Source organism: Aedes aegypti, chromosome 3 (assembly GCF_002204515.2).
Source record: "Aedes aegypti strain LVP_AGWG chromosome 3, AaegL5.0 Primary Assembly, whole genome shotgun sequence".
Taxonomy (NCBI): Eukaryota; Metazoa; Arthropoda; class Insecta; order Diptera; family Culicidae; genus Aedes; species Aedes aegypti.
Genome location: NC_035109.1, coordinates 197074631 through 197092304, shown reverse-complemented (window position 1 = coordinate 197092304; position 17674 = coordinate 197074631). Strand labels below are relative to the sequence as shown.

At 37.8% G+C, this 17674-nt stretch overlaps 1 protein-coding gene across 1 annotated transcript; it reads left to right on the top strand.

Moving 5' to 3' along the window:
* The first annotated feature begins 228 nt into the window (after positions 1 to 228).
* LOC5568989 (cleft lip and palate transmembrane protein 1-like protein) lies at positions 229 to 13671 on the top strand. Its single transcript, XM_001652588.2, has 6 exons — positions 229 to 584; positions 8686 to 8878; positions 9206 to 9631; positions 9694 to 10091; positions 10425 to 10676; positions 13498 to 13671. The coding sequence occupies exons 1-6, from the start codon at positions 334 to 336 to the stop codon at positions 13604 to 13606; spliced, it is 1629 nt and encodes a 542-aa protein (XP_001652638.1). The 5' UTR covers positions 229 to 333; the 3' UTR covers positions 13607 to 13671.
* Positions 13672 to 17674: the final 4003 nt, after the last annotated feature.

Genomic DNA, 17674 nt, shown 5'->3' with positions numbered 1-17674 from the left:
TTTTGACAAGATTCGTGGGAAAGATAGAGAATACCGAAAGATTTTGAGTTGAAAGAAGAATCGTGTACTTAATTTTTAGTATACTAAATTCACAACTTAGGTAGACAGTTTTAGCGTGAGGGCATATCGTTTATACCTATTTATAGGTAAAGTGGCCTAAGCGTGCACACGGAGAAAGGGTAAATTCAATTATAATTTAGATAATTTTTAGATTCGTGCATATTAACCGGTCAGCAGAGCAAACGTCAAAGCAACCTTAAAACAAGTGACGTGACTCTCTTATCATGTAAAACAACAGCTATTCGTGAAAAAATACATTAATCAGGCATCACAATGAAGATTCCGTCAGTTTCTGTGATTTTAAGTGCGATATTCTTGTGTTACATAGGACATTCTATTTATACTTTAGTTAAATTATTCCGAACCCCTGTGTGTAGTCAAACCCCATGTTTTAAGTCATATCTGGCCTCCAATCCTAAACTCCAGCTAGCTCTGTTTACGTCTACTACAAATAATCCTATAAGTAGTGAAGTTACAAAATTGGCATCAATTGGAAGATTTGATTACAACAACGAATATACAAGGTAGAGAATCCATGTAATTATATTATATTCCATTAAGCTTATTTTTTAGTAGTTCCAAATTCAGAATCCGAAAAAAACGAGCCATCATCTACCCTACTGTAAAACCGGAACCACAAACAAACAGAAGTAACACTGAAAAATTTCCATCGACCACTCAAGCAAACATATAATAAAGCTGAAAACTTGTTCGATTGGTCACTTGCTGGTGGTGACCAATCGATCAAGTTTTCAGCTCAAACGGATGTTCGGTTCTCCAGATTTGTGCTCTTGAAGTTTTGAAGCTAGGCTTCGATTTATCTTTAGCTTAACCATAATTTGAAATTTGCTGTTTCAAACCTCACATCTCACGGTGCGCGCATCGTTTTTCTTCGTGTTTGACGTTTCCACTACCGCCATCGGCAGGTCTTGTTGCTCTAAACAGTATTTCATGCAACATGCTTACCAGATGATGATGGTGTAAACTGGGCGATGTATTAAAAAATTGGTTCAAGATGTTACATCTGTTTGTCTGTGCCGGTACAGTACACAAACGGTACGGTGCATGAACAGAGTGGTTCAAAAAATCGTTTTTGCTCCACACCGCTCATTCGATTCTAGATCAAATTCTTAGTATCCTCCCAAAGTTTGAGCTCATTTGGATGGAAACTGAGACTGCACAAGCCCTTTGAAGTTTATGTGGGAATTACTATGAGAAAAGCAACCAATTCATTCAATCGGTCATAGTGTTTGCCCATGTGCTCTTGGGGACCGTTTTCAAATCGGACGCCTCAGTAATTACCCAAGAAACATTTGCCTATTTTATAATCATTTATTAAGCAATTTTTCACAACTACATACTGAATAATTACTTTATTATATTACTTTGCAGCTGCTACGCACACATTGTTCAAGCAAATCTGGCGAAATTATTAAGCTTCTTATCGTTTAGTGACTGTAATCATATATTGTAATGATGTTTATTTAGGTTTCACTTAGCTTAATAATGATTGATGATTTTACAACGCTAGTTTAACAAACTACATTATTGCAGTTTAATTCAGCATAATGTTTAACAACATTTTAATTATTTCCAAGTGAAGCCTTTGTTCAGGCGTTGTTCACACAAATTTGGATAAGTTATAAAGCGTGTCGTTGTATATTGACTTTATTCTACAACTTCGAAATCGCTTTATAAGCATTCATCTCAGCTTTTATTCAACTACCACAAAATTGATTGAAAACGAATAAATGACTAAAAATAGCTAATACTGTATACATCAAATGCAGTGTATACCTTTACCATGAATTAATGACCACATAATAATTACCTGAATACTGGATTCAAACTCGAGACCTTCCCATCGTCAGCGGTATACCTTGCCATCTGCGCCATCCTTGAATTCATATATCAGCCTTCCAGTGCTCAATATAAACCTCTTGTAGCTGATTATTGATCATGCTTGAGCTTCTATTCAACAATAACAGTTATTAAGTTAGTTACTAATCAACACGTGCTATGCTGATCAACAACTGAATAAGCGCATTACTTCTGCTGCTGTTCAGTACTGATGCGAGCTGAACTCAGTCGGCTATTTATAGCGCACAGTGAGAAAATTTATTTCAATGCTGGTCAAAAATAATGTTTATTCACAAAGTAAAAACAGTCTGAAATGATTAATCGAATTTCATAATAAGTTTTAACTTATTAAAACTTTAATTGAATTGTTCATCTAACTATACTAAAATTCATTTGTTAAATGTATAATATTTCTACTAGGTTAATATTTTAATTATTTGTCGTACTTTTTCCATCTATTAAACATTATACAAATATAAAATATATTTCAATCAATAATCCTATGTCAGAAGACTGATTCAAAATATTTTCTAAACATAATTGAATAATGTATTGAGAAAGCATCAGTTATTATTGTATCCAACATGTTTTATATATTAGTAAGTTAGTGGCGAATTCGCCAAGGGCGAAAAGCCACTCAAATAAAGATAAATAATAATAATAATAGTAAGTTGAACATTGCAATACATTAGGAATACAACGCAATTTTTAGATATTTTGTCCATTTTTCAAAAATGTGGCTATAGTGTGACATCTTTTGTAAGGTTTCTTTGTTGCTGAACAATGTGTTTAGTAATCGTTATTTTGCACTTCTTTGGATGACCTGCTCGGATGATATATCTATGTTGTATTAGGATTTTATAAAATACTTATTCAGCTTTTAATCATGTTCATGTTAAACATGGAAACAGCTGAAGTGCGAAGCAACCAAAACGTTAGTTCGTCTCCTGTACATCTGTTCACACAATTATATTTGTTTTGTGGAATATAGGCTCTTTAATAGGAGGAAAAATGACTTGTTCAACTCATTAGTAAAACAATCTTGACAAGTCGGCAGAGATTCTTTGGAGAAGTTTAATAAGTGTTGATTCTACTATTATTCATTCCAATAAAAAATGTTGAACATTGACTTAAATTTGGATCTAAATACCATCTTCTCAGCTCTTTGTAGGGCATTTTTTCAGCTGTCACCATTATTCAACAATAATTAACTATGTATGTTTATTTGTCACACTTGACTGTATGTTGGGTAACCACTTTCATGTAACTATTGTTAAATTATTATTTATACTTCGATTATCATTAAAAATGTTATTATTAGTAACTTTTTCCGATATCAATATCGTCGCAGATGATGATCACTACATTTGGAAAATTTAAATTTTTATATTTCTAATCCAATGTGATTCGAACTTTACCCTCGTTGATCCATTGCGTCGCCATTACGTCCATTAGGTTAATCCATCCATCGCATACACGTCTTGGATTTGATTTGAAAAACATTTGAAACATTTGAAAATAACATAAAAAGACATAATATGTTTTGCTTGAATAAGAGCATACTCATATACTGTTATTCACATTGTTTATAAGTTTTACTAATCATGTTGGTCAACATTTTAAGTATTAGACACTGAAACTTTTGTACGATTTGTTGTTAATCAAATGTTCAATATTCTACTAAAACGATGGCTACAACCTATAGAAGCTTTTAATCAGTCAATTGTTAAACTTCTTATGTGTTGTAGAACAAAAGCTACTATATTTGCATTTTCGGAGGTTTATTCAGCTCTTATTCAAAACACAAATTGCAAGTGGAATAACAGCTTTTTTATAAGCGGAAATTAATTTTATTCAATTAATGATTCAACTAAAAATTTGTTCAGCAATGGATGCTGCTATGCAGCTTGTATTAAACACGTATGTATCTTAAAAGCTACCAATTGTTCCTTGGGTAGTTATTGATTTATATCCAGTCACAAATTCTTCAGCAGTGCTCATTTAACTTCTGAACAGGCAGCATTGCTACACCTGGCGCGAAAGATAGCACGCACAAATCATGGCTACTATGTTTTACTGCATATATCCAGTGATGCCTGCAGAACAGCCCATTAATTATAGCCAAAGTTTTACAACTCATTCAAAAATCAATAACTAATTAAGGCTCATTCAAATATTACGTAACGCAAAATTTGTCAATTTAAGACCCCTCCCTCCCCCACGTAACAGCTTTTGTATGAAAAACTTTATTTTTTTGTATGGACCGTAACACTATGTAAGACCCTCTCTCTCCCCCTGTTGCGTTACGTAATATTTGAACAATCCCTTACTGGGGCGTCCGATTTAAAACGGTCTTCGGCAAAGTTGTAGCTGATAAATGTATCTCACAGTATCAACGTAGCTCTAATCCCCAAGAGCACATGGGCAAACACTATGACCGATTGAATGAATTGCTTACTTTTCCAATAGTATTTCCCATATAAATTTTAAAGGGCTTGTGCAGTCTCAGTTTTCATCCAAATGAGCTCAAATTTTGGGAGGACACTCAGAATTTGATCTAGAATCGAATGAGTGGTGTGGAGCAAAAACGATTTTTTGAACCACTCTAGAACATATATTGTCTTCAGTAGTGATTCGCGTCTACTAAGGTAATTACCACAGTTGACCCTATGCGTGAAGCTGAAAGTCAATTTCCAAATGCTTCTAAAAAAAAAATCAAAACACAGTTAAGTTAAATTCTGTTAAATTTACGGGGTTAGACTTTTGATAAGCAGATCATTGTGAAGATAATATAATAATCAAAATAATATGCCCATTCAAAATTTGCTATCAACATATACTGAACAGATATTAAAACTATTGTAGTTAATTTTAATAGGCATTTGAAATTTCACTTCCTATGCTTTTCCGGGTACAGGATATAATATTCGATGCTTCACGCTTAGAATAAACTAGAGTAATTTACCACTGTCTAGGCAATGAGCCTCTACATGCTATAAAACGTTTGACTTTTACTGTGCGCCCTGTTTTCAAGTCGTTTGTAAGAGCGAGCGAGACAGCACCAACACACGGCGCACAGTAAAAGTCAAAAGAACAAAAGAATTTATGGCACGTACAGAGGCTCATGAGCCTCTGTACGTGCCATAAATTCTTTTGTTCTCTTGACTTTTACTGTGCGCCGTGTGTTGGTGCTGTCTCGCTCTTTCTCACGGGCAACTTGAAAACAGGGCGCACAGTAAAAGTCAAACGTTTTATGGCATGCATAGGCTCATAGTCATGACAAGTCTATACGGCAACGCGGTTCTACTTAAACTTGAGTAATTTCAACGCAAAACCGTAGTTGAGCCCAATAACCCAAATTTGGCTAAATTTCCAAGGCCTCTGCTTTGGCTTTGAAGCCATAAGAAAAATTTACTTAAATTTGGTGTGATTCAACGCAAAATTGAGTTCATTCAACCCAAGCTTGAGAATAATGCATTTACCCAATGGGTTATATGCATGCCCTGATTCGCTACTCGCCACATAGTAACGCACATGCGCTAGTGTCTGTGCACGAAAAATCGCTAAACGGTTACGCGAAAAATATTCGTGTGGCGAAATGCTTCTAACGATTTATTTCTCATAATTGAGAACTTTTTTCGAAAAAATATTTGGTACCGGTTACACGTAATGATAATGACTATTACGATGCTTTCATTTACGAGAAAATTTGAAGTTAGATGCCTTTCCCCATACAAAATTAAACGAGAAAACTTCTGCTGACCAACTATGGACAAGAGCGAAGCAGGTAATCCATTATTGGGCCGAACTACTTCCATTGGGTAGCTCTCTCTATTTTCGACAACATTGGTGGGGAAGAGAGAGAATACCGAGAGATTTTGGGTAGAGAGAATAATCAATTTTGGATAAAGTCAACTGAAAAAATAGGTTAAATGTTTTTACGGATACACTATGAGACAAGTGTATAATGCGCGGCGCAAAAAATTCTCGCGCCGACGATTAAAAAAAAAAACGCTTGTAGATCGCCGCAGTTAATTCAAATTGTTTTGGTGTTTTCTGCGCGATGAACATGCCTTGTACAATAAGAAATAATCGCGCAGAAGGCATACACACGATTTCAAATAGCTGTGGCGATCTATAACCATTTTAAAAAGTTTTCAAGATCGCCGTCGCGATAAATCATCGCGCAATGCACAGTATAGCTGAGTCTATGAATGAAGAGTTGCGCGAAAAGTGAAACCAAATCTACCTATCGAACTGTAAAACCGTCTACATATCGAGCAGACTAGCAAAACAGAAACAGGCTATTTTCGAAGATGAGAAAGAACAATCATTCAAAGAAATCTCTTCGCGCAACTCTCTGTATATATACGCTGGTATTTAACACATTGAAAACTGTCCGTTATAAGGCATTTATGAGACGTTTCGAATCATATGTTTTTTTTTGTTTGTTTACCAGCTTTGAAACTTGCTGGGCCCATTTATTCAAAAAAGACACTACACGTTAATGCTTCCAGTGGGCTGTTCGCCCTTTGAAGGAAGCACCACACTAGACAACGGACTAGCATGCAACGCCCAGTGGCACAGTCGAAAAACATTTCTAACGAAAACGAATCGAACCCACACTCCTTAGCACGATGCGCTGAAATGCCTTGGTGACACTAACCGCACGGCTACAAAGCCCACATTTACGTTCTTTCTAGCGCCACTTTTGTAAGGAGCTCATTCAATAATGGCGTGCAACGAGCTTTTCAATCTTCCCCGCTAAAATTAAAATCAGCAGGCAGGGTAGAATTTCTCTAACATGTCAGAATAACATCAAACATGTAACCGAGTAGAAACATAACCAGAAAGAGACAAAATCGTCATCACCAACAAAATGTGACTAGCGCTATTCACATATTATGCTGTTTGCAGAAAACGTCAACCGAACGTCTCGTAAAATGGCTTATTGGACCATTAAGGGGGCAGGATCCGTCATTGATTTATGAATTTTCAAAAGCAGTTTTTTCGTCCAAAATCAAGAAAATTCCCAGGAAAATATTTTCACTGTATTGTTTCCTCCAACCGAAACACAGTGAACAAATTTTCATCGAATAGTTTTTAGTTTTGAACAGAAAAACTGCTTTTGAAGGTCCGATGACGACGATGATTACGATGACGGATTAAACGTTAAACATCTGTGAGTGACTCTTGATTGTGCTCAAAAAGCATTTCAACTGAAACGTACTGTAAGGCAATTTCCCAATTGCTCTGCGTAGATGGTTAAAAAGAGATTTGGTTAACCCTTGGGCCCAAACGAATCCTTGCAATATTTATACATTCTAAACAATCGTTTAGCTATTTGGCAAGCGACTTGAAGTTTAGTATTCGTAAATGATTTATTTAGTATGGAGAAACGGACCCTTTCAAAATCAAATAGAAAAAGGTACTTAAGGACGTACTAAAAATTATCTCTCTAGCTGATAATTTACGGCATGAATCAGTGTACATTTCGTTAGAACACAACTTTCTAGTAGCTCTTCAAATAAACGTGTTATGAAATTTGGAAGAACCAAAAATTTTATACGCGTGATTTGCCACTTTTAAATGTGGCATCACGGTGCATTTTATGTAGGAAGGTGGCTTGCAAAGCCATCTTGCGCATCACCGCCTGCTGGATGGAGGTGCCAAGTAGTTGATGAAACTAGTTTCACTTCAATGTTAAAATATTCTTGTGACTTTCACTAGATAGCAGAACGGTGTCTTAAACAAAGTTGTTATGTAGTTCAAGAACTACTCCTTGGTGATCCTATTTCATAAGAATTCAACCACTAGGCAGCACTAGCAAGCATACAAACTATGTACAAACTCTACAAATATATGCTTGTATCTCAAGATCCTGATCATTTAGAAGGACGATTTCTCCGACAAGTTTGTTCAGGTTGAAAATGGCAGTCAATTAAATATTTTGGAATCTAAGATGGTGGCCTAGAAAACAAGACGGCCACTTCCGGTCCATGAAAATCATTGTATCTCAAGATCATGATCAATTAGAAACATGATTTTTTCTACAAGTTTGTCCGGGTTGAAGATTGGTTTCAATTGAACATTTTGCAATCCAAGATGGAGACCTAGAACACAAGATGACGACTTCCGGTCCTTGAAAATCATTGTATCTCAAGATCATGATCATTTAGAAGCATGATTTTTTTCGACAAGTTGAACATTTTGAAATCCAAAATGACGGCCTAGAAAACAAGATGGCGACTTCCGGTTCATGACATTCATTGTATCTCAAGTTCCTGATAATTTAGAAGCATAATTTTTTCTACAAGTTAATCCAGGTTGAAAATGGCTTTCAATTGAAGATTTTGGATCCAAGATGGCAGCCTATTAAACAAGATGGCGACTTCATTTAGAAGGATGATTTTTTCTACAAGTTTGTTCTGGTTGAAATTTGCTTTCAATTGTACATTTTGGAATCTCGACAACATTTTATACGGAATCTTTACACATATAAGCATCGCATAACGCAAACAGTGATTTCGTAATGCGTACATTCTAGTTGTCTGGGACTCTCTTGATGTGCTGCGGATCATGATTGTTACAGAGAACGATATGTGAGAGATACTCTCAAATTTTCCAAAATTCATGTCAAGCCATTGGGAAGGCTCCTGAACCCCATGATGTAAATCGTAGTATGTATTGTTATTGTAGCGATAGCATTAACGATTAAACTCAATTTAAATTACATTAGGATTTTAACTTTGTCATTTATTTTAGATCATTCGACATAAACATTCCTGCGAAGACTAGACGCAATGGAACGTTATACCTACACGCCGTCCTTGGGAGCGATAATGAAGTCATAGAGTGGAAATCACTCAAAAAAGATGGACCCCTTGTTGTACAGAAGTTTCGACTTACGGAATACGCGATACCGCGAGCAGCAGCGTTCAATCTTCTTGGTGTGCCGGTAATGTATTTTATCTAAGTAGTTATTAATGTATGCTGAACATTTTTCGCTCTGTTACGCATATTCTATTTAATCGAGTTTTCATGGAGTAGATATGCACAAATTATAAGTTATGATATGATTTCAGGATTTTTCAAACCAGATAAAGATTTTCTCGGGACTGTTTATATACGGACAATGAAAATCGTGTCTTTATCGTTATCACTAAATAAATCAAATGGCTAAAGCATACTTTTATTGCAACAATGCATTAAAATGCATAATAAATCCAGTAATAGAAAAATTTAAAAAGTTCTTAGTTTCTTATGTGATTCTTATCTTTTGCAGGAACGGAAAAACTCTAAGCAAAATACAATGGCTGCTAAACCAGTTACACACGTTCGTACAAAGGTGTTCTTAAGCATTATGACAGAACATTTCCAGATGTCAGTTGCAGATATACCACCGGAATTGGCGAGGCACATTCGAATCAACTACAAAAATGAGTTTCTACCTATTTTACAAGTAGACTTTTCAAAATCCCGCCAACACGATCTGCTAGAAGTGAACTCAGAAAGCCATAACTTCACAATGGAGTTCAATTATATGCCAATTGGAGTTGGGAAGCTCAAACTTTTGGCACACGTGGAGCAGGCGTTCCAAGCACTTCAAAAGATGGGATTTTCCAATAAAGATTTGGATGATGTTAAAGGCATGTTTTCCGATACCAATTTATACTTGTTGTGCGGAACTCTTTTCGTTGGTAGTGTACATGTAAGTTATATTTGATAATTTATGACAGTGTTAATAAAACTAATCATTCATTTCTATTTTAGATGCTGTTTGACTTTCTGGCATTCAAAAATGACGTCTTGTTCTGGCGCCGAAAAAAAAGTTATGCCGGATTATCCGCCAGATCAATTCTCTGGTGTGCATTCAGTCAAATAGTGATATTCCTTTATCTGCTCGATTCAGATACATCAATGATAGTCTTAGTCCCTGCCGGAATAGGAACCATCATTGAGTTGTGGAAGACGAAAAAGATATTTCGTTTGAGAATAGGCTGGTCGGGTATCAAATATGAACCTCTTACCGATCAAACAAGCCAACTTTCTCAGGCTGAAAACGCTACACGAATGTTCGATAAACAAGCGATGAAATATCTCAGCTACTTGTTATATCCGCTTTGTGTATGTGGAGCTATATATTCACTTATATATCAACCGCATAAAAGGTAAATATTTTTTCATGATGTTGTTCACAATACTTTCATATAATCATTTTCGAGACTAAAGTGTGGCAAAAGTTCGAGTACAGCATTTTTTTTTTAGATTTTGTTATAGATGTAATGCAAAATAAATATTAAATATGTTAAATATTTTAACATGTTATAAAAATGTTTAGGTTGTTACTAAATCTTCGAGCTGTTGAGTGGAATACCCATAAAAAAATGAAAAATCGAATTTAGTACTGTACCATTTAATTCCACCTCATCCCAATCACAATCATACGAATCAACGTTTCAGAAAATTATATGATTATAACTAGTTTTATTTTATTTTTCCAGCTGGTACTCGTGGACAATTAATTCGTTGGTCAATGGAGTTTATGCGTTCGGGTTTTTATTCATGTTACCACAACTGTTCATTAATTATAAACTCAAATCGGTTGCAACACTGCCTTGGAGAGCCTTGATGTACAAAGCCTTCAACACATTCATCGATGACATTTTTGCATTCATCATTACGATGCCAACTTCACATCGCATAGCATGCTTCAGGGATGATCTAGTGTTCGTTATTTATCTCTATCAAAGATGGTAAGTATATCGTTCGATTTTCGTTGAACTAAAATGAAATATGTGTCAATAATTATGTAAATGGGTGACAGACTGGGGCCTTCTTTAGCCGAGTGGTTAGAGTCCGCGGCTACAAAGCAAAGCCATGCTGAAGGTGTCTGAATTCGAATCCCGGTCGGTCTAGGATCTTTTCGTAAAGGAAATTTTCTTGACTTCCCTGTGCATAGAGTATCATCGTACCTGCCACACGAAAATGGCAAATTTGGCAAAGAAAGCTCGCAGTTAACAACTGTGGAAGTGCTCATAAGAACACTGACACTAAGCTGAGAAGCAGGCTCTGTCCCGGATGTTTTCTGCAATACGATGGAGGCGCATGGCAGTTTGTCTTGTATGCTTTGCTGTTTTCGCTTGCTGGTTCAGGGAGAATCAAACGGTGAAGACATGGTTTGTTCACTGAGGGCGATAGGGCAAGTGTACCATTAGTGGTGCACCTAAGGGAAAACTGCTAAAACATGATGATAAAATCATGAAATATATGATTTCATCGTATCATTCGATATATCTCAAATCCTTCTATCATTCAAATGTATAAAAATCACGATTCATTTGAAATTTCCCTGCAAAAAGCCTTGCACCAATAATATGAACACTGTTCCTTTAGTGGAGGTATGTTTTAAGAATGGTTCCTTTTGTGGCGCAATCCATTGATTTCTTATGGGACCCTCCACTATGGCTGATGCACCACTATAGGTACAAAGGAGCAAAATAATTGTTTTAAATAGTTTCACGGTTAAATTTCATGAATATTATTCGATTACTTGCATCATTTTCGCATCTGACATAATAGAAAAATATCATATAATCATTTATTAGCGTGAAACAGGCCAAAACACACTACCTCCACTATTGGAGCTACCTCCACTAAGGGAGCGTTTGCTCTACACCAATTAGGCAAAGAATATTTTCAAGCAAGTGACATTACGAATGTCGCATCTATTGAGAATTATAATATAATCTCTTATGATCTCGCCCTGGAAGCCATTGGTAACCGAGTGTGTAGCGCGTTGTATTACAGCAAATGAGTGAACCGTGATAAAAACTATCATTACTGGGAGATGAAGGAGGATCATCTCTTGATTGTAGCATTGTTTAATAACGTGTAAATCCATTGGTTTGCTTAGTACCACCAAGCTACACACTTGGATACCAATGGCTTTTAGGGTGAGATCATAAGTTATGCGCGATATATTTTTAATTTGGTTTTCCAAATTTGTGCTCTTGAAAATTTGAGGTTTTGCTTCGATTCATCTTCACCTTAAAGCCGCGTCATACTTTTCATGACATAGACGCACTAATCTCTCGGATGTGATTTAACGGACAATCAGTTTGCATTTTGAGGAAAATGACTCATTTCTTTGAGGACATATGAACGTAATGACCAATAAATACTTTCAACTATTCAACTTCGAAATGAACTAGAACTACGACTAGTTTTGTTGAGACTTGGCAACAATTGACACTTAAGATTCTAATCCCTATTAAACATTTGACAGTTCAACAGCCGACTAAATTGGTTGAAAAATCGGTCGATTGTTGCACCGACGCTTATGGAAGATTAACACAGGGATCAACCGAATATCACCCGATTTAATAGGGTGGGCCGACGCAATCCTACTAAATAGGTGGATAAATCGGTATTTTAAGTAAAATCCAAGCAAGTTGACCTACTAAACAACAGATTTCCTCGGTCACCCGATTTAATATAGCGATTAGTCAGTTGATCGCTGTGTTAATCTTCCATAAGCGTCGGTGCAACAATCGACCGATTTTTCAACCAATTTAGTCGGCTGTTGAACTGTCAAATGTTTAATGGGGATCTTACGCAAAAGACAGAATTAATCACAATAGCATGACTAAAAAGGACACTTAGATGACAAATTATTCAAAATCATTTATTGGAAAGTCAGAATTGGTGATGACACTACTATTTCAAACAAAAACAATGGAGTTGCTGATTTTCACAACGCATCCTTTTCTCAGAAGCAAGGGAATATGGGTACTACCACGTCACAATACTAATGAAAAAACAGTGTTCATGTGGGCGCCATTGCCTAGTCCGTCTGCTGGTCCTGGTAGAGACAAGAACTATTTCATTTTATCAGTTTTGTCTTATTTAATATTATGACGACTTTGCATTCTAATGGAGGCCGCACGACGACGGATAATGACTTGATGGTTCTTATTCTTCTTTCTGGCGTTACGTCCCAAATGGGACAAAGCCTGCTTCTCAGATTAGTGTTCTTATGAGCACTTCCACAGTTATTAACTGAGAGCTTTCTTTGCCGATTGACCATTTTTGCATGTGTATATCGTGTGGCAGGTACGATGATACTCTATTCCCTGGGAATCAAGAAAATTTCCTTTACGAAAAGATCCTCGACCAGCGGGATTCGAACCCACGACCCTCAGCAGGGTCATGCTGAATAGCTGCGCGTTTATCACTACGACTATCTAGGCCCCTTGATGGTGTTTAGTTCAAAATGTTACCATTAATTGTTACCATCTTGATTTTATTGAACCAATTACAATATATTTAAGTTGAAGTTGTATATAAAAGCTAGAATGAAGAAACTACAATGATACTTGCAACATTACTGAACTATAAATATTTTTAGCCAAAAAATGTTAATATTACCCTCACAGCTATCATGATGAGCCATATTATAAAAAGTCAAAGTAGTCAAACAATACATAGATAAGCACATTTATGACACATATATTATATTTACATATTATTAGGAATAGTTATATTTTTAATATATGGGCTTCTTTTTATTTCTAGGTTATATCCTGTTGATAAATCAAGACTTGATGATGGGACGTCAGTTCACGATCAAATTGACGACAGTGCATCAACTGAAGAGATTCAAAAAGACAAGAAAGATAATTAAAGTATTCAAACCATCCATTTTATCAATTTCACATTCCTAATAAAAATAATATATTATTACACTTATTTATTACCTCGGTAAAACCAAATCTAAGGACTGTTCATTAAAGAAAGTGGACACCTGATTGTTAACATTTTGGTGTGAAAATTCCAAGGAAAAAATTCAAATTTTGTTTCAGTGTACTCAAGTGTTTATTTTGACTGCAGAAGAAAGTTAACATCAAACAGTTGTAAATTCCAAGCGATAGGTCGGTTTAACATGGCGACACGCAGATTTATTCTGCACAAATGGTGTTCAAAAAAGCTGTCGTTCCGAAATTTGGCTTAAATCGCGAAGTGTCCAAATTCCAGTTTTTCAACACTTTATCAAAAACAGATACTTATGACGACGTGCAATACATCCGAACAGAAAAAATTGGGAAAAAAGTTTTTTTATTTCAAGCAATTTGCTCCTCCGGTATGAAAAGTACTACATTTTTCACAACGGGTTCAATCAACGGCGAAAATTACAGAACTGAATGCATTTAAAAACGTCTTCTGTCCATCTACCGAAAGTATAACAAGCCTCCATTGTTTTGGCCAGGCCTGGCATCGACTCACTATGCTTCAGCTACTTTGGAGATGATCAAGAAGAAAAAAGTCGAATTTGCTGAAACATGGCAGATTCTACCGAATTGCCCATAACTATGCCCCATTTGGAAATATTGGGCAATAATCAAACAACATCTTAAGAAGGGTGGAAGATAAGCAAGTTCCATGGATTTTCTCAAGAAAATGTGGTAAGCAACACAAAGAAAAGTTACGAAGAAAGTTGTGCAGAATCCGATGGTAGGCATTGTGGTGACTGAGTGCGGGCCTGACATTCATGCTCCTTTATTGTTTGTGTCTACGGACGGACCTGTAGCGAACTGTCATTATTATTGATGTGGAATTGGAGATTGTTGGTCGGTACTTTATAAATTAAATAAACTGAGTCATTGAAGTTGTAATAAACGTGTATTTAATATTCGTTATAATCCTGAGCTACCACATTGGCGACGAGGAGCAAAATCAGGTAATGAAACAATCGTAGTATTTTGCTTTCATGAAAGTTTTCCAGCATTTGTGATTATAAAAAAGTGAGGTTAAGTAACAGTTTATTTTCTCGTTTCGCTACGGAAACTCATAGCGATAGTCGCAAACCGCAACGGCAGACTGCGGGAAACTGCAAAGGCAGACCGGGGGGAAAGACCGCAGAGGCGGACAACGCAAACTCGCGAAGGCGGACGACCGAAAAACCGCAGAGGCGGACGACTGCAAAAGGCCGCAGAGGCGGGCACGTTACTGATTACAGGACGTGGAATATAGCCGCAAAGGCGGTAGGCTGCTATATCGCAGTGAATTTCGAATCGAATTGGACTAAAGGCATTCCTTGCAACGGAATAGCAGCCAGAGGGCAACCCGTGAATAGGTATGTAAAAAAAAAGCTAAATACTAATAGTGATAGAACTCACTCAATGTAACATTGATTTTAGAATATCTCGACGATGGAAAAGTGGGATATTCCCCAATTCAAGTTCAAATCATTGCCTCGCAATGTCGTTCGGCATGAATGGATCAAGTATAAAAGAAATCTTGATTATATTATTGCGGCAACCGAGGAAACCGATCGTACAAGGATTAAGAACATCGTTCTGGCAAAAGCGGGACCAGACCTACAAGAGGTCTTCGCTTCCATCCCTGGTGCAGATGTACAGGAGGACCCAGAGAAAACAGTCGACCCATTCGCGGTGGCGATAAACAAGCTAGATGAGTATTTTTCGCCGAAACAACATGAGACGTTTGAGCGGAACCTTTTCTGGACATTGAAGCCGAATGCAGAGGAAACATTAGGGAAGTTTATGTTGCGATGCCAAGACCAAGCGGCAAAGTGTAACTTTGGAAGCAATGCAGAGGAAAGTCGAGCAATCAGCGTGGTTGACAAAGTCATTCTGTACGCACCGAACGATCTAAAAGAGCAGCTGCTTCAAAGGGATGTTTTGAAACTGGACGATGTCACTAAAATTGTCAGTTCATATGAGTCGGTTAAGCACCAGGCACAATCGATTAACCTGCCGGGAACGAGCTATGCCAGCGGAACGAGCTATGCTAGCGAGTCGGATTATACATCCCCGTCGACTATCAACAAGATTCGACAACAATCATCGAAAAGGGAATGTACACGATGTGGCCGGTTTGGGCACTCTGCGAACGATGCTGGTTGTCCGGCGAGATCCAAAGAGTGTATCAAATGCAAACGCATCGGACATTTCGTTGCACAATGCCGATCTCTCGCTATTTTAAAACGGAAGCAGTTTACGACGCAAGAACCGATGTGGCCGAATAAGCGTTTTAAACCACACCAAGTGAACGAGATTGAAACTGCCGATGACAAGGGAAATGCAAATTTTCTGTTCAGCATTAGCGATGGAGGTGAGCTCATCCGGATCCAGCTAGGTGGAATAGTTCTGCAAGTACTTGTGGACTCTGGATGCCAGAAAAACATTGTCAATGAACAATCTTGGAAGTACATCAAGGCGAATGGAGCAAAGATTTGGAACATAACAAAGAACTGCGATGAGATATTTCTGCCGTACGGCGAAAATGCAAAGCCGTTGACACTTTTGGGGAAGTTTGACACAACTGTGTCAATAGATGACGCCGGCACGATTCTAGAAACGGTCGCTACGTTTTATGTGGTCAAAGGTGGTCAACAGTGCTTGCTCGGTCGGGTCACGGCTACGAAGTTGGGCGTTCTGTTTATCGGATTGCCCAGCACGCACGGAATCAATGCGATCACTACTACAAAAGCTCAACCGTTTCCCAAGATTAAGGGTGTTCAGGAAAAAAAAAGAGGCTAGCTCAATTAATGAGATTTCCAACCATGAGTTGATTGGTATCTGTTTTAGGTGAAAATACCCATTGATGAATCTGTGCCACCTGTCTGCCAACAACCGCGGCGACCTCCCATTGCGCTCATGACTAAGATTGAAGAAAAACTGAATTCACTTCTAGCTAGTGATATCATCGAGCCAGTTCAAGGCGGTTGTCAGTGGGTATCTCCGTTGGTGACTGTGGTTAAGGACAACGGGGATCTTCGCTTATGCGTGGATATGCGCCGAGCAAACGCGGCCATTTTGCGAGAAAGGCATATTATGCCAACAATCGAGGATTTCTTGCCCAGATTCACATCTGCACGGTGGTTTAGTCGACTTGATGTTAAAGAAGCGTTTCATCAAGTCGAGCTGGATGCCCAAAGTCGTTACATAACCACATTCATTACTCACATGGGCCTCTTCCGGTACAAGCGATTGATGTACGGTATTGCATGTGCCCCAGAGCTGTTTCAAAGGATCTTTGAGCAGATTTTGAGTCCCTACAGCAAGAATGTGGTCAGCTTCATAGATGACGTTCTGGTTTTCGCCAGCACGGAGCAAGAACATGACGAGGTCCTCAAAATAGTATTGTCCACGTTGGCCGAATATGGAATCCTATTGAATCAGAGTAAATGTCTATTCAAGGTTTCTGAATTGGAGTTCTTAGGGCATGCCATATCCCCTGATGGCATCTGTACTTCGAACAGTAAGGTTGAATCCCTTCAAAAATTTCGTGCGCCTACAACATCCGAGGAGGTCCGGAGCTTCTTGGGTCTGGTGACGTATGTCGGCCGTTTCCTACCAAACCTAGCAACAATAACTGCTCCGCTCCGTGAGTTAACTCATTCGGGGATTAAGTTTACCTGGGGCAGGGAACAAGAGGAGTCCTTTGTTGAGATTAAACGGATGATAGGTAACGTCCAACACTTGAAGTTCTTTGACAACACGCTGCGCACAAGGGTGGTCGCTGACGCTTCGCCTGTGGCACTCGGTGCTGTTCTTATGCAGTTCAAAGGACCTACTGATGACGACCCCCGCCCGATAGCTTATGCTAGCAAAAGTCTGACAACGACAGAGAAGCGCTACTGCCAGACAGAGAAAGAAGCTCTCGCGCTTGTCTGGGCAGTGGAGCGTTTTTCTGTCTATCTCTTAGGGTGCAAATTTGAGCTAGAGAC